The sequence below is a fragment of the Herpailurus yagouaroundi genome, unplaced genomic scaffold, assembly GCF_014898765.1.
Source record: "Herpailurus yagouaroundi ecotype Mexico unplaced genomic scaffold, PumYag 160, whole genome shotgun sequence".
Taxonomy (NCBI): Eukaryota; Metazoa; Chordata; class Mammalia; order Carnivora; family Felidae; genus Herpailurus; species Herpailurus yagouaroundi.
The window spans coordinates 37,878,255-37,902,044 of NW_024412401.1; the positions used below are offsets into that span (position 1 = coordinate 37,878,255).

The 23,790-nt window shown below is 56.6% G+C and overlaps 1 protein-coding gene across 1 annotated transcript in view; it reads left to right on the forward strand.

Annotated features, from left to right (window-relative positions):
* COL27A1 (collagen type XXVII alpha 1 chain) overlaps window positions 1-23,790 on the forward strand; it is a 128,026-nt gene that overhangs the window by 65,120 nt on the left and 39,116 nt on the right. The window contains exons 18-29 of the mRNA XM_040482080.1: window positions 1,688-1,741; window positions 1,893-1,946; window positions 3,592-3,636; window positions 4,870-4,923; window positions 6,565-6,609; window positions 11,154-11,207; window positions 13,046-13,099; window positions 13,350-13,403; window positions 17,484-17,537; window positions 22,832-22,885; window positions 23,400-23,444; window positions 23,528-23,572. Of these exons, the coding sequence (XP_040338014.1) occupies window positions 1,688-1,741; window positions 1,893-1,946; window positions 3,592-3,636; window positions 4,870-4,923; window positions 6,565-6,609; window positions 11,154-11,207; window positions 13,046-13,099; window positions 13,350-13,403; window positions 17,484-17,537; window positions 22,832-22,885; window positions 23,400-23,444; window positions 23,528-23,572 (612 nt within the window). The remainder of the gene's footprint in view (window positions 1-1,687; window positions 1,742-1,892; window positions 1,947-3,591; window positions 3,637-4,869; window positions 4,924-6,564; window positions 6,610-11,153; window positions 11,208-13,045; window positions 13,100-13,349; window positions 13,404-17,483; window positions 17,538-22,831; window positions 22,886-23,399; window positions 23,445-23,527; window positions 23,573-23,790) is intronic.

Consider the following 23,790-nt stretch of genomic DNA (forward strand, 5'->3'; position numbering starts at 1 on the left):
CACTCATCAGTGTGTCTGATCTGTGTGAGTGCCAGAATTTGATCAGCATCCTGACATCCGGGTTCTCCCTAGAGATAGGCCCACTCCAGGCAGGATACGGGACCCCAAATCCTTTTAGATACGGATTTTTATTGAGTGCTTAGCGGGTGGCCAGGCACTGAAGTAAGTGCTTTGTGCTATCCACTTCAAGCCTCAGAATGGCCCTGTAAGGTGATGTAGTCACCACTTTACAGATGAGCAAGCCAAGGCCCAGAGATGTTCAGGAACCAGCCCGGGGTCACACAGTCAGTCGGTGGCAAAACAAGTTTTTGAGGCTCTCAGTTTATTTTTTTTTTTAATTTTTTTTTTTTAACGTTTATTTACTTTTGAGACAGAGAGAGACAGAGCATGAATGGGGGAGGGTCAGAGAGAGAGAGGGAGACGCAGAATGTGAAGCAGGCTCCAGGCTCTGAGCTGTCAGCACAGAGCTCGACGCGGGGCTCGAACTCATCAGCCATGAGATCATGACCTGAGCTGAAGTCGGACGCTTAACTGACTGAGCCACCCAGGCGCCCCGAGGCTCTCAGTTTAAAGAAAAAGATGTGGTGCTTTGACTTCCTGTGACCAAAAGGTCAGAGAAGAAGAAGAAGAAAAAAAAAAAAACACTTATGAAGACAACATGGGAGGAGGCATTTTGATCCCAGGGATTTATACAAGAAGCTTTTGGTTTCTAGTTGTCAGGAAACTTAGGAGGTAGTTGGGGCTGCCCTAAAAGTGAATGCGGTGCTAGGATGAATTAGCAGAGGTATTACACTGAGAACAAGGAAGGGGATTTCCCATGCTGGCCTCTGCTGGTCTATTCATATCCAGAGAAGCATCGGCATCCTAGTGATTGCCAACAATGGAAGCTGACCACTGGGAGGTGGCAAGACTGAGGGGCCCAGGGCCCCTGACTAGAAACCGTCGAGGGAGCAGCAAAGGGCAGGCCTGTGGGGAGGGAATAACTGGTCTCTGAATTGTGCAAAGACCAGTGTGGGAAGAAGAACTCCCTTGTGCTTTGTGGGGTCCTAAGGGGCAGTATGACGTTGTCAAGGGGAAAAGGAGGGGGTTCTGCTCCATATCAGGAAGAAGCCTCCATTGCACGGTGATCCATTCATTGGGAACCGGCTTGGTCTGGGAGCAGTGAGCCCTCATTAGTGACAGGGAGCAGAGCCCAACACAGCTGGCCAGGATGGAGGGGGGATTTCAGCTTTGGATAGGAGGAGATGAGCTTATTTAGATCAGCATTTCCCAGTCCCTTCAAAGTCGCCACAAACCCAGAACATAATCGTGTCTGCAGGATCACCGCGAAGGATGACGTTTGTCAAAGCTGAGGGTGGCTAGCTAAGGCACTCTGGCTGCCGCGGGCCCAGGACTTGGGAAATCCTGGCTCAGACAACCTTGTGGGCTCTGGGAGCTTTTTCCAGTGCTAAGTATTCTCTTGCATTGTCTTATTTAATTTTCTCAGCAACTATCTGAGATGTATGGGCTGTTCCCGAGATACCTGTGTGAGAAGAGAGGACCGCAGGGTCAAGGTGGTTAACTGAGCTGCCCAGGGTCACATCCCACGCAGGAAGGGATGGAGGCCCGGGTCAGTGTCCCTCCAAGACCTATACTCTTAGCACTTCCCTTCACCTATGGGTGACCCCTGCTCTCTGTTTGCCCTCAGGGGTTCCCCGGAGACATCGGCCCCCCTGGGGACAACGGCCCAGAAGGCATGAAGGTGAGTCCCTGCCTAGGGTAGCCCCAGTCTCTGCGGAAACCCCAGGCCTCCAGGGCTGGCTCCCTGGCTTGGAATCGTTGGGGGTCTCGCCAGCCTCTGCTGGATGTGGGGGTGTCGCCTCTGAGACAGCTTTTTGTTCCCTTCTCACCAGGGTAAGCCTGGAGCTCGAGGCCTGCCGGGACCCCGTGGGCAGCTGGGGCCCGAGGTGAGACTGTCTGCCCCCTGCCCCCTGCCCGTCCCCTGCAGCCCTGCCTGCTCCATCCTGGGTCCTGGAGGCCTCAACCAGGGCAAAACCCTGGGCTGCCCCAGACTTGCCTTCCAGCTCATCCTTTCCAGTCCTGCCCCATGACCCTGCCAAGGTCGTTCTCTGACCTGGCCTGGCTGGCAGGTCACTCTCTCCCTCCACAGCATCCCCATTGCCCCGGGGTTTTCTCTCTGGAGGCCACCGCCTCTGCTCCCGCCCGCAGCACAGCTTACCGGGGCGTTGGGGGGGGGGGGTTGGGTAGAGTAGAAATTATCAGCTCCATTTTACAGGTGAGACCCTGACACTCAGGGTGGAGGCACTGTGTTGGGTCCCATGGTCAATGGTAGGCAGGGTCAGGATTCAAAGCCATGTCTGCTTGAGCCCAAAACCCATGACAGAGACCCTGTGCTATTAACTCCGTGTTCCTGGGAGCTGCCTGGGGGGCATCCCCAGAGAATTCTATGACTTGCAGCGCTAGTGAAGGACAGAGTGGAGATTTGCTTATTTCCTCATTCATGCTGAAGGGGGTGAGACGTTCTCTGTGGGTGGGCCTGTTGGGCACCCCATGGGCTGGCCCCAGGTTTTCTCTGCACACGAGGCCCCCCACCACCCACCTGGGCTCAGGCCCCAAGGCTCCCATGACACACAGCCCTGGGTGAGGGTACAGGAGGCCCCGACTTGCCACAACCACAGGCACGCATCCAGCTGACATGGATCCCTTCACAGGCTGGTTCTGGGTCTGGCGGGGTCCCAGCGCTGGCTCCGGGAGCTGCCACGTGGGGCTGTTTTCCTGGAAACCGGGTGTGGGGGGGAAGCTCCGGAGAGGGCCTCTTGGTCAGGCCTGCCATGCCAGAGAGACCAGCTTGGAGGCTTCCCCTAGCCTGCGGGAGGGCCAGGAGTGGAAAGGGAGGGGAGGGGAGGGGCGCCAGCTACGTGCCTCAGTCTACACCCACGTGACCACTAAAGAGACTGCCACCTGCTCACATCTTCATGGATTCATTCATCCACTCTCGCATTCATTCACTTCTTCGTCTCCTCCCTCTCTCATGCCCCTGTCCCCACCTTCACTCACCACACGTCCATGAGATGCTGCACACCTATCTTGAGTGGTGTTGGTAATGGTGTAGGGGATGGGGCCTCAGGAAGGAATAAGAGATCATCACTGTCCTCCAGCAACTCAACTTAGGCTAATCATCATACTTTAGGATGATCCTCTCCATTCTGCACCATTCTACAGGGGAAACTGAGGCACAGTGAGGCTAAGGTTTGCCTTAGCAGAATCAATGGCAGAGCTCAGGATAGGGCTCATATCTTTGAGCTGCAGCCTGGGGCTCCGTATCCACAGCATATGAAAGGGTTTGACTTTCGGCCCAGCACTGTTGCGAACCTGGGCCTGTCACATTCAGATGACATGGGGGGTCCCATTCATGCAGATGTCCTTGTGTGGCCTGAGAGGGGGCCCAGCAGGGGGACCAGAGGTACCCTTTCTCTTGGTCCAGGAAGGCTCTCCTCTGTCCATCCCTTTCTCTCCTTACAGGTCAAGTTCTCTGAGAGTCTCACTGGATTAATTTCTCCTTTTTTCCTCTCTTGTGTCTCCCAACTCTAGGGAGATGAGGGACCCATGGGGCCACCCGGGGCCCCTGGCTTAGAGGTGAGTGTCGCTGGCCCCCAGGGGAGGTGGGATTTGTCAGCGCTGAGCGAGCTGTGTGCAGACAGATGACATCTGGGTGGTGCTGTGCAGAGAGGTCATCAGAGGGAGCCTTGGGCCAGCCAGAGAGGGGACTAGAACAGACACCAAAGGAGAGAGACAAGAGACAGGAAGCTGGCCGGCCGTGGTGGCCCGGCTGCCATGTGCTGGGCTCTGTCTCTACTCTCCTACATTTGATTCTCCATGAGAGTGGCATTGCTGGTCTGGGTGTCATCCGAGGCCATCGGGCTCAGAGTGAGGGGTTGGCCCCGTGTCTCAGTCTAGAACCTAACCTTGCAAGCATCCCGCCCGACTGCTCAGCCCCAGGTGGCCTCTCACAGGGTCCACCCCAGCTGACTGTGTAAACCAGCAGTGTGTGCGTGCTTTGGTCCTGGGGCCTGATTACCCTCTCAAAAAAACAATCAGGGACCCCCGAACTCTTTTCTTTGTGTGCGTTCCACCTATTGATATTAGTAATTAAAACTGAAAACTTTTCAATGTATTTATTAATTCATTTGATGGAATAATAAACCCATTTCATGTTAACAAAAATAATAGTTCTACAAACAAGACAAAACAAAACAACCCAACCAGCTATATTTTCCAAAGCAAAATGATCTAATGAAAAGAGTGGCATTGTTTTACCATTTTTGCAAATCTCTTTAATGTCGGGTTTAATAGAAGTCGGCTGGGTTCTCCCATCTGCTTCTGCATTCAATCTGTTCCTGCTACCACATGTCATGTCGCCTCTGGAAAAGTCCGCTCACACTCAGGAGGAGAGAGACACAGTAAACAGTGTCTTAGCATTATTACGAACCATAGTTCTGAGGTTAGCAGTCCCTTGAAAGGGCCCCAGGGACCACAGGGATCCCCAGACCACATTTTGAAAACCACTGGTATAAACTCTCCATTCCTCTGGGCCCTTTATCTTCTGTGCCCTCCTCCCTTTTCCTCATTCCCTGAAAGCGGGTTTCAACATCCCCATTTACAAACAGGACAGGCCTGCGAGGGGAGACTTCCTTGAGGTCACACAGGTGCAGACCCCTCCCTGCATCTCCAGTATAGCCTGGTGCCCCCGGGGCTCCAATTCCCTCCCCCCGCCCCCCCCCCCCCGCCTTGTGACCCTCTCCTGCACCAGGGCTGGGACCCCGGCAAGGCTGCCTCTGCCCCCCACTCACTCACCTCTCTCTGTTGCAGGGCCAGCCTGGCAGAAAGGGGTTTCCTGGTAGGCCCGGCCCGGATGGCATGAAGGTGAGGAGTCCTGGAGGTGACTGGGCTTGGTGGGTTGAGGGGGACACCGGGGGAACAGAAGAAGGACCCCAAATCCCACGGGCACTTGTGGAAAGGAGGGCGATGGTCCCCATTATCACAACATATTGGTACCAGAGAGGAAGAAATGACCATAACCTGAATGTCCAACAGCAGAGTAGTGTTCAAGTACCGGGATACAATGCGGCCACGAAAGGTGGTGTAGTGGAAAAGTTCACCGGATGGGAAACGCCCGTGCGCGTGGACGTGGTGGAGGCAGGAAGCAGGTTACGGATGGAAGGTTAGGCCCCGGCCTGTGGTGGGGGCTGATTGTGCCGTGTTCCCGGGGGCCCGGAGCAGAGGCTGCAGTGCGGACGGGGGCTCTCTCTGGGTGGTGAGAGCATAGGACGTTTCCGTCTCCTTCCGTGGGCCTCTAGGTTTTCCCCATCCTGTGCAGTAAATATGTATTATATTCGTTAACAGGTTTTTGGGTTTTTTTTAAATTGTCATAAAAGAACCAGCCTGCGTAGGAGGGTGATGACCCCGGCACACGGGCCCATGGGCAGCCTCGCTCACGGGCTTTCCCAGGACTCCCCTTGGGGGCCATGTTGGGCCACGTTTGCAGCTGGGCCAACTCACCAGGGTTAGGGCAGAGCCAGGGTAGCTCAGGTCATCCGTGTCCCCCTCCACTCGGGGAACATGGCCCGTGTGCCTGGCCCCTCTGGTCCTCGTGGGCGTGAGGCCTGGGGCAGGAGCTGGAGGGGAGGACGAGGCACAAACCCCATGGCGGTGAGCCGCGTTCATTTGTGAGCCAAACTCCTGGCTAGTCCGAGCCCTCGTCCTGCCCTCTGAGGTCTGGGTCTGTCTCCCTCAGATACCAGCTGGGCTTCTGTGGTGGGAGCAGTGACACAGTCTGGCTGGATTTATCCCACGGGTCTGCTCGCCTCTCTGCAGCTCGCGCCGTGGGGAGACCAGGGCAGCCGTGGCTGCCGCAGGAGCAGGAGGCACCCCAGCATGGGATAAAGCTGGCAGACAAGGCTCCAAGAGGCCACCAAGCGTGAGAGCTGGAAATAGCCTACAAGACAAATGAGTCTGATTTCCCTTATTTATAGTTAGGGACGCTGAGCCCAGGGCAGGGACAAAACTCACCAGTCATTTTGTGAGCCGGGAGCAGAGCTCTGGTGGGTTAGCGTCTAGGGTGCAGGTGCCCCGACTCCCTAATTCCCTGCTCGCCCTGTGGTGGGGCAGCTTGATACAGTAGGAATGGGGATTTCAATCCGTCAGGCCAAAGTTTCCAATTCTAGCCCTACATCTAGCTTGCTGTGTGGCATGGAGCAGATCGCTTCACCTCTCTGAGCTTCATTTGCCACCTCCACAACATGCGGCAGGTTGATGAAGGGCCCAGATTAGATTCAGACATCAGGGCACAAGTAATGGGTGGCTAGGGCCATGTCTGGGGCCAGAGGTTCTGTCCAAGTGTCCCATGTCCCCGCCGTTTGAGATCTGTAAGTCCAGACGCTGGAGTTGAGGTTCCTACCCTTCCCTACCGGTGGGGGCTAGGGCCAGTCAGCTGGGGTGTCCCCCAGGGGGACCTGGACCTCCCATCACCCATCCCAAGCCATCTTTCTCTTTGCTTCCTTGCAGGGAGAGCCGGGTGACCCTGGACGGCCAGGGCCAGTGGGTGAGCAGGTAAGTCAATACTGGTCTCTGAACACAATGACTCTCTTTATCGAAAACTCACTCTGTGCCAAGCCCTTTGGTGAATGCTCCACATGCACCTGCCTTTCGTCCCCCTGCCTAGCTCCTGGGGTCAGTTAGCTAGTCTCCGCTTTCCACTGATATGGCCACTGACTCTCCGTGGGGGTGAAGTCACCAAACAAGAAAGCCGTGAATCACAGTCCCATGGCCTAGCTCTGTGGATGTTTTTGGAGCGTTGGTCCCAAAGGGGTTACATGACTTTGCTCCCAGAACGTTAAAACTGGAAGAGCCTCCACTAATCGCCCGCCGTGCCCCATTTACAGATAGGGAAGCTGACAACCAGAACCATAACCACCTGCTAGGGACTCTTGGCCCAGGCAACCCTCACTTAGAAGGAAAGTGAAATTCAAGCCAGGGGCTCTGGGAGGCGGGGAAGTCAGGCGAAGTTCTGAAGAGGAGAGGGGGCCGCGAGTCGTCGTTAAAAAGGAGGCTTGAGAATCACGACCTTCATTATGGAGGCCCAGGGTCCTCGGTGCTACAGAGAAGCAGCTGTGAGTTCTGGGAGAAGAGACCACAGGGCCCCTCCTCTGTAGCTCGACACAGCCTGAAAGCCTAACCTCTGGGCTTGGACGGCAGGTCGAAAGGTAGCGATCTCCTCCACTGCCTTAAAGAAGCACCTCACCCCCTCAACTCTGCAAGGCACCGGTTCAGGCCAGAAGAAAGAATGGTGTTGGGGACCCTGAAGAATCTCTCTGCTGAGAAACGCCATCAGTGGCGTGAGAGTCGTGCACGACGGGTTTCCTCACCAGGCCTGCAACATCTGTTGGGGGGAAGAAAGGAATTAAAGCAGGGGGTGGACTGGATTTTTGAAACCTTTCCAGTGTCATTCGAGCGCATTCTGTGGGAAGCCCGGGAGTTTGGAAGGGCTGTCACGGCCTGGATATATTTCCTGATTGGAAAAAAAAAGGCAATGCGATCAGCAAATTTAATTTCATAGTTATGCTGATGGTAAGGGCCCTCGGGAAATAGATACTCAGAATCCTAGGATGTTGGAACATGGAGGGGTCCTTGCACAGCACTCTGTCCTGGGGTCCTAACCTTTTTTGTGCCTTGGGCCCTTTGGCAGGCTGGTGAAGCCCATGGACCCCTTGTCAAGAATTAGAGTTTTTAAATGCACAAAAATGCCAAATGGAGGATTGCAAAGGCAATCGATTATATTGAAATGCAATTTATGAAGGTATGTTAAATGCCATCTACTCACAGCTATCCTTCTTTACGAACGCTTGAATAATGAGATCCAGTAGCATGTCTAATAGCAAAGCCTCAATTTTGAACAGTGACAAGGCTTAGTGACACATTTTGAAATCTCTGCGATGGTGACTGCAGTGTGACATGTAAATATCTGTGACAGTTACAGGTATCGTGGGTTTGTCGGCTACACTCACGTTTGAGGGAGATGCCCAGTTTCAGCTAGAGATCAGTGAAAATAAAAGTTGTAATTTTTTTCCTAGTCACGCTCGGGGACCCCCTGAATTCCATCCCCAGAGCCTTCCAGGAACCCCGGTTTAGCCCACGTTGGCCACCTGATTGACAAAGATGACTAAGCAAAGAAGTAGCGAAAGCTGGGGCCAGGCGGAGAGGGCGTCTGGCCTGGGGCAGCGGCACGAAGGTCCCCGTGGATGGCGCAGTCCCTCGCTAGCCGCCTGGCTCGCTGGGACCATAGCAAGAGAGAGGGGCCTGTCTGAATTGTGAGACAGAGCTGGAGCCCTGTGGTGGGGGTGCCACGCCAGCTGTGCCCTTGGCCCCTCCCCCGTGTGGAAAGGGGCAGGTATCTCCTGTTCACGGCAGAAGCAGAGGGTCCCCATGAAGGGTTATAAGGTCCTCCTTAGGATCACAGTATCGGCCACACTGATTGGGCTCCTGCACCAGGCTCCGTACCAAACACCGTCGCCCCCACTGCCTGCAATTCCCTCCCCAACCCAGGGCGGTAGATGTTAGTCTCCCCATTTCACGGATGAGGAAACTAAGGCTCTGAGAAGCGAGGCAGCTTGACAAGATCTCCCCCCAGGCAGTAGCACAAGTGTCAGAGCCAAGGTTGACACTCGGGGCCGCTGGGTTCCCAAGATCCACCTTGGAGGGACTGGAAAAACTTTAGACCTCCTGACCCCTTGCTGTTCTGTAACAGCTACTAAGTAAGAGTGCATGCAGATGGCTCGCCAGCAAGCCCTGTCCTAGGTGCTGGGGACACAAAGATGATCACAGGCATGGGCCTTCCCTTTAAGAAGCTCTCTCTGTCGGGGGAGAAGCCAGGCATGTAAACACTCCCTCCCTGAGATGTCTGTTCCAGTAGAGAACCCACAGCTGTCCTGTTCCCAGTTGCACGTCCCAGTGCCTGGCGAGGGAAAGGAAGGAGGGAGGGAGAAAAACTCTCATAAGCAGACACCAGCCCTTTTATCTGTAGACAGTGTGAGGACCAGGGCAGGCTCCTTCCCCAAATCGTGCAGTGCCCGCTGTGGGTGACCGTCCACCCCTATGTCCTCACGCCAGCTGGAGAGGAGCCCGCGGTGCCCGCAGCGGTCAAAGCTGCTTCTCCACCCTGCCCCCCTCCACCAGGTGGAAGCCCTGGGCCCCTAGGGCTGGTTTCCTGGCCAGCTTCATCTCAACCCACAGACTGGGCCTGCCAGGATCTTCTGGGACACTGCCCCATGGGTGTCCTGGGGGCCGGAATGGGGAAGTGGGGCACTTGCTGTATGGCCCTTATTCATTAGGATCCTGTTTGGCTTCTTGTTTGAGGTTTATGACCCGCGTGCCTTCCAGGACCCAACAACTCATAAATTTAAAGTAGCTATGAAATTTCTGTTTCTCTGGGCCAGTCGGGCAGGGGCCTCTTAACAGAGCCGTTTTTATTCCCTTCTCTCGGCATCCTCTAAATGTCTGAGTGCTCCCTTGTGGGGCGCGCGGGCCTCCGTCTTAACCCTGTGCCCTTTTAAAATAAATTAGAACAGGACGGGAGGGAACTAAGGTTTATGGAGTGCCTACATGTGCCGTGCATTATCTTCAATACTCAGAACAACCCCGGGGAGACCGGGAAAGACCTTTTCCTAAAGCGCCCCCCTCTGCAGGTGATGAGGCTCTGAGAGGCTCTGTGACTTACCCAGGGCCCACAGACCTAAAGACTGGGTGACAATGACAGGAGAAGTGTCAGGTGTAGGGCCTGGCACTCTGTAAGTGCCGTCTGTTGTTAGTAATATTGCTGTCACCTTGAAAATAGTCTGATTTTTTTTTAAAGTTAAGTCGTTGCAAAAGTCAAATACTTGGTTACTGTCTGTGACTTATTAGCCATGACCTCATACCTGGTGCTCACTCCTCTCGCCTCATACCTCAGCCCGGAAGGGTCTCTGGGCCCAAAGGACCAGGACCTCCGTTGTGCAGCAATGGTGCTGGGGTATGGGGTGGGGGGTGGGGGGCGCTGTGCCTTGCTCATGGCCACACGCTTTGGAGGCCCTGGGGTGGAGGCACAGGTACATGGGCCTTGGAGCCACTCGGACCAGAGCTGAGTCCCAGGCTGCAGCCGCAAAACGTACATGGTGCGTGGCCAGACCTGAAAACAGTCTCTGAGACACAGCTCACCCTTTGGAACTGGGCACCATGTTTTCACTCTAGTTGATTGACAGGTTGGCCAGCTGATTCTCCCAGAAACTCTTGGCTGCAAACTTGAGTTCTTCCCAAGCCATTGTCCTACCTCTGAACTGCACAAGACCCTCCTCCCCCCTCCCCAGCTCCGCTCAAATCTTCCTTAGCAGGGAAGAGTAGGGGGTCTGGACAAGGAAGTGTCTGCTTTCCTGGGTGGCTTCTCCAGGCTGTTCAGCTTCGCTGAGCGGTGCTTGTGTGTCTACTCAGGGCCAGCGAGGCCGGCAGCCACCTAGAAGAGCCTCTGGAACACAGAGGCAAGTTATCACCCAGTGGAGTTAAAAAAAAAAGCAAAAGGAACCGCAGCGTGAGTGTGTGCCCTTCAGAAAGGAGAGGAAGCCTTTCACAAGACAGTAGAAAGGCCTCTACTTCCTATGTTTCAATCAAGACTTTTGGCGGAGGCTGTGACACTGTTTCCATCCTGGCTAGCGGGTTTGTTTCTCTCTTTGAAACAGCCCCAGAGCCCGGAAAGATGGGGGCAGATTTCCCAGCATCGCTTAAGGGCCATCCCGGCGCCCCCCCCCCCCCCCCTCCCAAACGTGACCGCCTCCCAGCCTGCTTCTGGCACAGGAAGGATGTGTGGAGCTCCCAGGGATGCTGGCAGCGGCCCCACTGCTTGGCTCCCGAATCAGAACCATCTGGTGGAGTGAGGGAAGTCAGGACAGTGCCTGGAGAGAGGCAGCTCTCCTCGGTGCCAGCCCCACGCCTGCCTGCTACATTACCAGGCACCGGGGAGGAGCCCCAAAGAGATGGGGAGATGTGGGCCAGCTGCCTCTGAAACTCAACACATCCTTGCATTCACGTTGCTGCCTCTTTTCTCTTGCCTTCGTGAATGTTTCTTCTAGGGACTGCTGGGATTCATTGGTCTGGTTGGGGAGCCGGGGATCATGGGAGAAAAGGTGAGTTGTGTTGGGGGGGGCAGCGGGGTCGAATATAGAAACAGTTAGAACTCGTGGTTGAAATCTTAAAAACGATGAAGGGGCCAGTTGCCCTGAGGATTTCAGACTTGTTTCCCCTGTGGCTTCCCCTGGCTTCCCTAGCGTTCCACACCCTCAAAGAGCCATTGTCCCCTTTCCCAGCACCCCCTGGGGGCTCTGCCCTGCCCTCCTGCAGGAGCAGCTAATGCACTTGCTGCGGGCCTGCCCGCCTGCTCACTGGCACAGCATAGGGGCGGGCGACAGAAGGGAGGTAAAGAGCCATCTTTTTGAAAAAGGGCACAGTTCCTTAGGGTGCCTTGTTAGTCCCCTGGCAGCTCTGTTTTACAGACCAGACAACCGAGGCTCAGACGGGGGAGGGGGTGGGGGGGAGGCTGACTCAATCAAGGTCGCCCAGGTAGGAAGTGACAAAGCTGGGATGTGAACCAGGTTCAGTGCCCGGGGCCTCACGTTAGCTCCCAGCTCACCAGCACCCTGTGGTTTCCAGTTTCCCACCACGGGCCCTGGAGGGTACCTGCTTTCCTTTTATGGGTTTGTCTGATCCCCAAGCTGGCCTTGCGGGGTGCCCGTATTATTCCCACTGATTGGATAGAGAAACTGAGGTCCAGAGAGAGGAAGCCTCTGCCCTACCATGACCACCTTCTCCTCCTCCTCTGTTTTCTCTTCTTCCTCTTCTCTTTTTAATTGATCTTTTTATTTTGAAGTAATTATAGAGTCACAAGATGTTGCAAAAAGCAGTACAGAAGGCACCCTGTGCCCTCCCGTGGTCACATCTTGCACGACCATAGTGCGATATCAAACCAACTCTGGCCTTCCCCATGTTGCTCAAATGTTCCGTGTCCCTCCTCACCTACAAACCGTTGCCCGTGCCCCTCCCCCGGCCAGGTACACCCCTCCTACTCCCACCCCTCCACCCTCTCTGCCTAGATCATGGTCTGTTCTCCTTCAGCTCCCTCGGGTCAAGCAGGTCTTCCCGAGGGGGGCCTCGGGGGGCACCCGCGAGCCCAGGTGCCTCAGATCCCCTGCTGAAAGGCCTTAGCACCGAGACCCACGCCCCCACTGCACTGCCGCTGGTTTGCATCTGCGTTGGTGATTTGTGTCCGTCTCCCCACGACACTCAGGGTCTCGCGGCCCATGAGCAAGGTCTGTCTGTGCTCCTCACCACTGCATCTTCTGGGGCTGGCGTGTCGTGGCAGGCCCGTAGAAGACGTTCGGTAAATGTTTGCCGTCTGAGTAGATACAAAACACAGGGCCTCACAAAAACAGCCAGGATGCAAAGCCAGAGCCCCTTTCGCCAGCAGCCTCTGACTCCTCCACCCACCATCTCTGCCCAGACTGTCTGGATGGATCAGGAGGAAGAGAGTTGCATCTCAGATGCCCCAGCATCTCATCTCTGTCCGGGCGAGGGAATGGGGAGAGTGAGAGCGCCTTCCCTTACCATCTCCACCTCAGCAGGCCCAGCCCAGGGGACGCCGTGCCCACTAGGACCACATGACATGGGCCAGCATCACAGGGGACAGTGTCATTAGCTCATCCTTGCTCAGGATCACCCTTGCCCGAGGGAAGCCCTCTGTGTGGCATGCCACAGTGGATGCCGAGGTCTCCCAGGGCTTGCCGGGTTCCTGGCTTCTGCTGAGCAAAATCCCAGCGCCCCTTCACCTGTCACCACCCTGGGTGATGCGGCTCTAGACTTCAGACAAGTCCCTACCCCCTCCTTTTTGGCCTCTGGAAGGCTTCTGCACCTGCTCCCCAGAGAGCCACCCCACAGCCATCACCTCCCTGAATTGCTGTCTCCATCACAGGGTGACCGGGGCATGATGGGACCCCCAGGCGCACCTGGACCCAAGGGATCGATGGTAAGGAGCAAGTGTGCACGCCTTGCCCTCTCCTATCACTGTCGTGGTGACAGTTCTGCTCTCCTCTGCCTGCTTCCGCATGCCTTGGGCATTCAGAAAGACCCACCCCTTCCCCTTCCAAGAGGCCACCCTCATGGCCCTGGGCTGGGGCTGGGGCTGGGGCTGGGGCTGGGGCTGGGCCGCCGGGGGCGGAAGGAGGAAGGGCCACCTGCTTCAGCTGATTCCTTCTCTCCCACCTCTTTCTTGGCAGGGTCATCCTGGAACTCCCGGTGCAGTTGGGACCCCTGGAGAGCCCGGACCCCGGGTAAGCAAAGCCCTCATGTTCCCTGAGTTCAAACCCACTGCCGAGTAATGGTGAGGAGTCCAGACAAAACCAGAGTCGGACGAAACCCGGGTTTGAGTCCCAGCTCCATATTACCAGGGAAGATCATTGAACTTCTCAGAACCTAAATTTTGCTCATCTGAAACACAGAGAAAAGAATCGTGGTCATGATAGTGTCATCACATGAGTTAAATGAAACTGGGCAGCTAATGTTCATTATGTAGTGATGTTCCTTGCACGGGGTATCTTGGTCCTTAACGCCATCATCGCTTTGTTCATTCACTCCAGAAATACCCTGTCACGGGTGCCTGAAGCCGCTCCAGGAGCGGGGGACAGCAGCCGTGAACAAGGCAGAAAACTGCTGCTGCCCATTAGGAGATTATATTCTGGCATTTGAGAGAGAGAACCCCATAAATAAGGGACACCTGCTATGGAGAAAGTAGGGGAGAAGATGAGAAATTCTGGGGACACATTGGATGAGGGTTAGAGCATGGAGGTGAGGACACGAGGAGCCTGGGCTTGTGATGATTGAGGGCCAGGGGTATTCCTGAGGATCCCGAGGCAGGGAGGAGTGGGAGAGGCAGGGTAGTCAGAGTAGGGGACCCCATCTGCTCTCCTGAAGGTGATGTTGGGGGTGGGGAGGGGTGGCTCTCATTCCGAGCCCTCAGAGTGTCTGTTCCCTCTGTCTCTGCTGACGGAGGCTGGAGGCTGGGAGGGGCTCTCACTTCAGCCAAGGCTCGGGCCCAGAGCTGGGAGCCCACTCTGGGGAGGTGGAGGGGTGGGCTCAGGCAGGTAGAAAGGGTATGGGGGATGACAGAGACCAGCGCAGGCGAGATCCTGGGACAGGGCCAGGACAATGAGTTCAGGCTGCCCAGGTCCCTCCAAAGGCCAGGCTGAGGGACTCCCTGGAGTCTGATGAGGGAGGAAATGGGAGGCTTTGATGGCCTGAATCCGAGGGAAGCATGCACACACCAGTTCTCTGTGCCAATTAGGGAGGCAAAGCCAGCTTGGTTCCCAGACTCTTCTGTGCACCTACTATGTGCTGGGCCTTTGCTCAGCCCTGAAGGTGCAGGACTGGTATGAAACACATCTGCTTCTAAGATCCTGTCTCGTGGGGGTGCCAAGTAGAAATAGCCTCCTGCTCATTAACAGACCTTTACTGAGCACCTACTGTGTGCCAGGCGTCAGGGGGGGTGCTGAGGAGGGATATGGAGGCACTACCCCGGGAACGAGAAGCCGGCACACAAGTAACCATAATCCCAAGACTGAGGTGCCACGCAGCGGGTGGCTCTGTGTGCCCCCTACAATCCTTTTCATGAGGTGGAAAGCTCACAGTGCAGAGGTGGGATGAGAGCCAGCACTCTGGGCTCCTGAAGGCATATCTTTCCCTGTTAATGGGGAGGAGGCAAACCACTTCTGGCCTGGGGCTGGAGGGGCTGGTTGGTGGCTGAAGATCCCAACTTGCAGTCTGGGGGTCCTGTCCCATCTCCCCAGTGTTCACGGGACCCAGGTACGAGGGTCCCCAGTGTTCACGGGACCCAGGTACGAGGGTCTAGCAGATGCTCCTAGAGACACGGTGACTGGGGACCATCAGTGTGGGAGGTGCCCAGGCTAGGGTCCATCAGCAAGTTAGAGCTCCTCTGCCCTTAGACCTCAGCCTCTCTGGGCCTCAGGCTCCCTATCTGTCCAGCGGGAAGAGGAGCCTGGAACAGAGTTGCTGAGGCAACATGGAAGGCCAGTGGGAAAACAGGGGATGTCCCAGCCAGCGTACGGAGGGAAGGTGCTGGCCTCTGAATCCTCTACCGCCGTGGCTCCGCAGACCTCCTCCCCACTCTGTGTCCTCCTCAGTGCTTCTAACTGCACTGGGGGGCGGGGGGGCTCAGACTGAGTCAAATCAGTCACACGCTGCTTTCAGACCCCAAGGTTGCCATTGATTCGCCATTGCTGCATATGGGGCTGGGTCACCTGGATCTCTTGGGGTGCTTCCCGGCCAGCCAGCTGCCCTAGTGCTGTTGGGAAGCGGCATAGCACCGAGGTCCAGAAATCTGACTTCAGAATCAGACACATGTGAGTCCAATCCCGGCCACTTTCTAGCTGTGTGATTGTTGGCAATAGTCACATCTTCTCTGCGCCTCAGTTTCCCCGTCCGTAAGCCAACACCGTACTACCTTCATGATGAGGTTGTTATGAGACACAAGTGGTAACAGTGCATGCTGTAATGCTCAGCAAATGATCTGCATATACTAAGTGCATAATGACTGGTAGTAATAAGAATTACTATTTATTAGATACGGTGATTACCACGATTACTAGTAAGACTTACTGTTAAGGTGACATATCTGATGATACCGTTCACATCTGATGAGTATTTTCCCACTTTTCCAATCACATTAATACCCATGTCCTCCTACAGCCCATCGAGGTCAGCCCAGATCAGGACCTTCATTATGTGGGGGACTGGGGACAGGTTCCAGAACCTCGAGTTACTGCCCCCGCCCCCCCGACCGAGAGAGCCGATAGCTACCCTTTGCTGGGACTTCCCATGTCGTTTTGTCTTCCCAGCAACTCCGGGAGCTAGGGATTCTTCTTATCCCCATTTATAGATGATGAAACAGAGGCCCAAAAGGTGGAAATCACTTGCCAAGGTCACAGGATTAGGAAGTGGCAGGGCTGGGATTTGAACCTGGCTCTCTGATGGAGCAGTCTGCTCCTTTAAGTCCTCTATTCTACTGCCTCAGAGTCAAGACTTGGCTCCTGAAATTTCCCAGTGACGCATTGCATGCCTGCTGCGGTCCAAGATCCTGCTGTAAAATGGCTCGTCCTCACCCAATCTTCCCATCTCCTGCCATCCCGGAGTCAGATCTGCTTTCTTACTGGGCCAAGCCTGGGTCCTCACCCCGCTTGCTCTGCTGACAAGGGGCAAGTTGGGACCCAGCCCCTCACGTCAGCCCTTCGGCAGCAGCTGATGGAGGGTCTGTACCCCTCAAGGCCGTGGGGAGGGACGAACGGGAACAGCAACTTTTTCCTGAGGCCCCAAATGGAGCTGGGCCTCTCCCTGGTATTTGCAGGGGGCTGAAGCTGCCTCTTCCTTGTAGAAGGAGCACGCCCCGTCTGAGGCTCGCTGCTGAGCTGGGAGGCTCGTGGAGGGGTCCGGCTGGCCTGCTGTGCATGAAGGCGCTGCTTGGTGTGTGCAGCCCGGGCCGGAACCCGGGGGGAGAAATGAGGCAATGAGGCAGCCTCCTCCTCCTCCTCCTCCTCCTTCCAGCTTCCTTCCCACCCTCTGTCCTCGCCTGTTGTTAGGTTGTTGGTGGGTCCTTCAGCAGGTCCCCACGTTCCTGTCATGGGTCTGCGCTGTGCCAGGTGCTGGAGAACAAAGGCAACCCTGTGTTTTCCTTCCCTCCCTCCCTGTCTCTCCCTCGCGTCTCTTGTCATTCCTGCATCAAACCAGATAACCGGCGGCTTCCCTGGGCCAGGCCCTGTTCCCTTCTCCCTGCCTCCCCCTCCCTCACCCCAGGGCTACGGTCTGGTTCTTCCCCCGTCCTGACCCCAGGGCTCTTTCTGCCCTGGTCAAAGCTTGCAGCTGATAGTCGGGGTCAGGGCGGGGGACAGATCACGGGGGGCTGCCATAGTCTCCTTGCCGATGGAGAGAGAAAAGGGGGAATGGGCATTTGAGGAGAACCTTGGTCAGGCATGGCATGGTAGCTTCTGGTTGTCGATTTTGAGATACAGGAGAAAATGGCTCATCCATCCAGGGAGGCTTCTTCTTACTCCAGAACTCCCAGGAAAGGTTAAGCCCCCCCTCCCCCCCACCCCACCACATCAAGCCTAGGGCATTGACTCATGCTCAGGGTTACGGCTTGTGGGCCACTTCTCCCAGTGGGACAGCTTTTCCCACTGGGCTGCATCCTTGTGTGCAGAGGCACTGGGCCTGCCCAGGGGCCGCTCCCAAGCACTGCCTGTCTGAAGGCTGCGGCCAGGCTTCACCCCCATGCTCCTAGCCTTCCCTCTCGCCCCCTTGCTACCGGAAAGGGGGCTTCTCCAAACTCTTTCTCCTCCCCACAGGGTCCTCCAGGATCTCGAGGTCCACCAGGCATGAGGGGAGCAAAGGGACGCCGGGTAAGTAGGGCCCAGTCCCCGGGGGGGCTGATGCTGGCAGGGGCCACCTGACAGAGAGGCTCCCTCCTGGTCCTTGCCCCCTGCCCAGCCCTGAGGTTGGTGGTTTCCAGGCATCACATGGGGTTCCAGGCTCATCCTGGGCCTGAGTGTTGGCCTGGGACCCCCTTTCCAGCCATCTCTTCCAGCCCATTTCTGAGCTCCAGGCCTCGCCATCCAGTGGGTACAGGCCAGCTCTGTGGTACCTGTGTTTGTCCATCCATTCATTTAGTTGGTCATTCAACCGCCATTTATTTAGCACCGACTATGTGCCGGCCACTGTCGAAGGGTCTGTAGACACTGCAAAGAATGGGACAGGCATGACCCCTGCCTGCTCTCGTGTGGCTCAATCCAGTAGGTCAAAGAGATTGTATAGGGTCATTGGCACATAGCGTAGGGTCATTGGCACATTGATGGTGATGATGCACAGGCAGCTTGGGAGCCTGGAAAGGGTTTCAGAGAAGGCTTCAGGAGAGGAAGACAGCTGAGCTGATGCCAGGTTCTGGGCAACGGACCGCCCTAAGGTGAGAGAAGGTGTGGCATGCTTCGGGGTCTCCAGTGGTTCAGCAGAGGGGCAGGCGAGAGGGATGAGACGAAGAATTAGCAGGTGCCAAGCCTGCAAACAGCACAGCAAAGCCTGTGGGCTGCTTTCCAAGGGCAGTGGGGAGCCACAGGGGATTTTAAGCAAGGGCTGGCCTGAGCACAGTGGCCCGAGGTAATAATCACTAGTCCTTACTGTGTGTCAGGTACTGTCTGTCACATGTTTCACTCATTTAATCTTCAACACTACTCTATAAAGAAGGTGCTATTCTTATTTCTGTTTTATAGACGAGGAAACTGAGGCACAGAGGGGTTAAGTCACTCGTCTCAGGTTGCACAGTTAGAAAGTGGCAGAGCTGGGATGGGGACCCAGAGAACCTGGCTCTTTGGCATACTGAACGTAGTCTCATTTTCAGTCATGCAGGGAGGGCTGATGCAGTGGTTTTCTGCCCCCAACTGGTGTTCGGGTGCTGGGCCAGGCAGCCTTGTAGGAGGGAAACGCCAAGGCACAGGTAGAGCCGGCAGCCGAGGCCTGATATCCAAGCTCCATACAGGGGATCTGTGATCAGTCTCCTCTTGGCTGAATTTCAAGTGGTTTTAAATTTTCCCCCAAACCAGATGGCCTGAACAGTCAGCCAGGGAGAGGGGGGATTAAGAGGCATTCCTCTGGCCCAGCAGGGCCCCTCCCAGTGCCATGTCCTGGGTCTCTGCAAGTGGACCCAGGCCTGCTGGCAGCCAGTTCCACCTTGACCCTGAGCATGTCACCCCCTGCCCCAGAAAGCCAGATTAGCTGGAGGGTTCAAGGTCCTCAACTCACAGCTTCCCCCCGCTGGCTTTACCTCCCCTTCCCAGCAGTGGCTTGAAGAATGTATCTCCTGCTTGAGGAAACCCAGGCTCCAAACCACATCAAAAGTCTCCAGGGCTGGGAGGGAAGCATCGGGAACATGAGCTCCTCCCCCCTGCTGGGTTTGGCAGGAATGCAAAACCTGTGGGAACAGCCCCTTGAGTCCCTGGCCTCATGGTCCACCATTGGCCACTTCACAGAGGGGTAACTGAAGGATGGGGGGGGGGGGGGGGATCCTAGAGAGACGCATACTGTGCCTGCAGAAGAGCTCAATTCTGGACAGGCCTCCACGAAGCCACTGGCTTGCCGAGTGACCTTAGCAAGACCTGGCCACCCTCCGAGCCTCGGTTTCCCCATATGTGCCATGGGGAATGTAGAAGGCCCTGCCTGCGTCTCTGCCCATGTGCGGGAGGGGACGAGATGGGCCCTTAGGCCCTTGGCTCTTGGTAGAACTGCTGACAGGGTCTGGGTCCACAGGCCTCGGGGGCTCGGGGTCAGACAGGGGCAAGTCCCAGCCTTCCCAGTTATCAGTTCTGGAACCTCAGGCCTTGGTGGGTGACATGAGGAGGAAGTTGTAAGGACCCGGAGTATGAACGCACATCAGCTGGATGCCCATTTTTCCCACGGCCGCCAGTCACTCTTTATCAGTGTGGGAGTGAACTCCCCGTCACAGGGGGATGTGGAGGTCGGGGTCTGCTCTGGGACAGGGTGCTGGAAAAGACGATGTCTAAAATCCCTGTTCGTTACCTGGGGGATTCCACAGTCTCCCTCCACCACCCACTTTGAGGGAGTCGTGAGGATTCTGAGGTTCACGTGCCTGACATTAGACTCTGCTCCCATGAATGGGGCTTAGAGCTCCTCGAATCTTGGCTCTCCCTCTTTGGCCCTGGGCAACTGACTCCTCTCTGGGCCTCTAGCTTTCCTCTGCAAAATGGGTGAACAAAACAGAACTAGCCTCTCCAGAGGGCCCTGGGGTTAAATCCCTTTGCAGGCTCCTTGCGCTCGGTGAGCACCCGATAGGGCAGCGGTGCGGGAGGCGCTGGGCGCCTGTTCGTTCCCTCCTGGCTGTCCATCCCTTTGTCACAAGAGCTGTAATTGGCCAGATTTTCTGTCCCGGACTGCCCGAAGGGCAGCCCCGGCTCTGACTGCAAGCTTCCTCCTGGGGAGTGGCTACAAGAGGACAGACATGTGGTTCTGATGGAAAACCCAGGCCTGCCTCCAGCAGCGCTGGCTGGCCTGTGTTCACTTGGAGAAGGAGCGAGCAGGACTGGGGGGCCCTCGGCACACAGGACGAGCTACAGCGTGGCCCAGAGCAAGAGCTACGGGCCCATCCTGCTCCTCTCCCTGCCCTAGGGGGCCGGGGTGGGGGGAGGGTGGCTGGGCCCCCTCCTCCCTCCAGGCAGCACCAGCTTCTCCCCGAGCTCCCTGGGGGCTCCCAAGGCATCGCCATCTCCCAGCTAATAGGGAATTGAGACATTGTCTTCTCCAGCATCCTGCTCGGGCCTTCACGGCTCCTGTAGGCCCTGACCTGCACACCCCCATGATGGGGAGCGCACTCCCACGCTGAGAAGCAATGACAGGGAGTGGTGGAAAGAAATGGGCCTCTGACGGAGTTAGGTTCAGTCTGGCTTCTCCGCTTACCAGCAGCGTGACCATAGGCCGTTTCCTCACTGCAAAACGAGGATGAGAGCTGTGAGTATCCTCGCCACCACCACTGTTTCACTGCCATTATTACAGATCTCAAAACCGTTCTCTCCGAAAGGCCTTGATTCCAAGGACAAATAGGGTGCTGTGTGATTCAGACCAAGCCATCAACACCTCTGGGCCTCCACTGCACTCCCAGAGCTGTCTCTTTCCAGGGAGGTCTGTGCCTCGGCTAGAGACAGAGGCCAGGGGCCAGAAGCCAGCCCTCAGGAGGGCCCTGATGCCCACCCAGCAGCTGAGCCTCTGTCCCAGCTCCTGTGGCTCGGGATGTCCTCCCTTCAATGTGTCTCTATCTCCACCGGGCCCCTGTTCATGAATCAGGGGCGGAAAGCCTGACACACGGCCTGATAGGGTCCATCTGAGACAGAGGCCCAGAGAGGGGAAGGGGCTTACCCAGGGCCACACAGCATTCCAGCAACAGAACCAGAACCAGCAACCGCAGCCTCTAATCATGTGCAGTACTGGGTCTCTGAAAGCTCTCAGCTGGCTCTCGTAGCGTGCTCGAAGCTGCCTGCTCTGAGAAAGGGACTGAGGCCAGATCTGCCAAGCCACTCCTCTGTGTCCCTGTCCTCCGGGAACCTGCTACCTCCTCTGGCAGATCCGGCTGTTCCTGAGCACTTATGAGAGGCCGGGGGAGGGGGGGGGGGTTATCTCCTACCTTAAAGGAGAGATTCTCAGCCTCATTTCCGAGACAAGATCCCCTGTCCTGGGTTTATTCAGTTTGTGAGGCACTATTTATGTTTTTTTAATGTTTAATTTTGAGAGAGAGGCAGAGTACAAACAGGGGAGGGGCAGAGTGAGAGAGGGAGGCGCCGAATCCAAAGCAGGCTCCAGGCTCTGAGCTGTCAGCACAGAGCCTGACGTGGGGCTCGAACCCACAAACTGTGAGATCATGACCTGAGCCGAAGTCGGACACTTAACTGACTGAGCCCCCCAGGCACCCCCATGAGGCATGCATTGGATTGTTGCTTTCTTTGGCTCAATTGTTAATTGAACATTTCTGGGGTGCCTGACGGGCTCAGTCAGTAGAGCACACAACTCTTGATCTCGGGGTTGTGAGTTTGAGCCCCATGTCGGGCGTAGAGGTTACTTAAAAATAAAATGTTTAAAAAAACAAAACGAAATTTCCTTGTTCGATTTTTAAATGCTTTCTTCCTGTCCTATTTTCAATCTCTCATCCCCCCCCCTCCAGCCAGACACGTTCCCTCACCTCCTTTTGTGGCTGGCCCCCACACTCCCGGTCCGGGGTGGGCCAGCCTCCTGCACAGGACCCTCTTTGTCTGCCCAGCATGACCTCTCTGATCCTCTGCAGGACAAACACCGCACTGTTCTCTATGGGGGCCTTTTCTAGATCCCATCTGTGTCTCTGTGGGAGTTCCTGTAAGGGGGTCACATGGGCCAGTAGGTAGAACCCTGGAGGAGATACACTTGCTGATGGGCTAAGGGACCTGAGACAAATCACGGCCCTTGACTGGGCCTCAGTATTCGCATCTGTGCAGTGGGGGCAGGGAGCACATTCCACCCACCCCAGGCGGTTTCCTAGCTTTCGAAGGAATAAGATTCCTGTCTGGGGCTCCAGGGAACAGCGGCCTGACCCCTGCCCCGCTCCTGCCCCCTCCACACGTCGGCTCTTCCTCCGTGAGCAGGGCTGAATTGATTTGCACGTCGGGCTGGAGGAGGCTGCTGCAGACACCCAGCCTCATGCAGACTCAGACCCTCCCTGAGGGTTCGGTTCGCCCCCACGGATTGCGGACCACACACCTGCTTCTGCCTCACATGTGCCCTGGGAAGTGCATGCAACAGCCGAACCTGAAGGCCCAACTGGAGGGACTGGGCCACGCGTGGCTAGGCTCTGCCCTCAGCCTCCACAACTATGAAATGCGTTGGCTGGCTGACCTCCGAGGTCTCTTTAAACAGGGTCATTTGTGCAGCACCGGCTCTATTCCAGAATGATAGGGCCTCTAGCGGAGTCCCTCCAGGTGGAGCCATCTCGGCACACCGCACCCGGATGGCCAGCCTCAGGCTCGGGATGTGCGGGCAGTAGGAGGAGAAGGGAGCCCCAGGCTGGTGCCGGGAAAGGCCCAAGGCTCTGGGCAGCCCTGCCCTCCTGGTTCCCGGCCCGAGGGAGACCCCTGCTGTCCACCATGCTAGTCCTTTTTTCCTATTCCAGGGCCCCCGAGGACCAGATGGACCAGCCGGGGAGCAGGGGTCCAGGGGCCTCCAGGTACCAACCCCGTGGCCTGCCCTTGCTCATGCCTCCCACGCTGGGTCAGGAATTCCGGAACCAAGGCTCACAGCTTCCTTGGCATGAGGCCGCTGTGGGCAGCAGGGAGTCCGAGAGAGGCTGAGAGCTCACGGCCGCGCCTCCTGGCCCTGGAGTCTGAGCAGGGGGGCGACGGAGAGAGAGCAGTGAACGAGAGGGAGCCGGGGGATTGAGGGAGTGAGGAGGAATGCAGGTACCTTCTGGCGCCTTCCCCGGGGTTCCCTGGCCCCCTCTAGGGCCCCCAAGAGTCGAGATGCTCCTACTCCCAGCAGGAGCAAAGGCTCCCTGGTTCTCCAGAGCAGCTGGTGACTATGGCGAGCCACTCCCCTTACCGGGCCTCAGTTTCCCACCTGCATGGTGGAGAGAGGGGTGGATGATTACACCGGTTCCTTCCACCTGCCATGGGGTGTGGGTCCTGTGTCCGCGAGCGGTACCCCCCAGCACCCTGTCCCACCTTCACACGCTGTTTCGGCAGGGCCCTTCAGGACCTCAGGGCAGACCGGGCCAGCCCGGGCAACAGGTACGTCAGGCCAAGGCCGCCAGCCCCCTCCCCGCTCCCTGCTTTGTGATCTGTGCCTCTAATGACCCCAAATGCGTTTCCAGGGTGCGGCCGGTGAGCGAGGGCACTCCGGAGTGCGAGGCTTCCCGGTAAGTGACACCAGTTCTGGAAATTCCGTGGGGCTTTGCTGGGAGATTATAGCCACGTCAGCCAAATTCCCATCCTGCTGTGGAAACCCCACAGGCTCTAGCTGCCTGCTCTCTACACGGACGACCCTCCAGCCTGCCTCTTTCCCCTGAGACTCAGTGTCCCCATCTGTCACTTGGTGGAGGGTAGGGGTCGGACCATCACACGTGGTGAAGGCTTA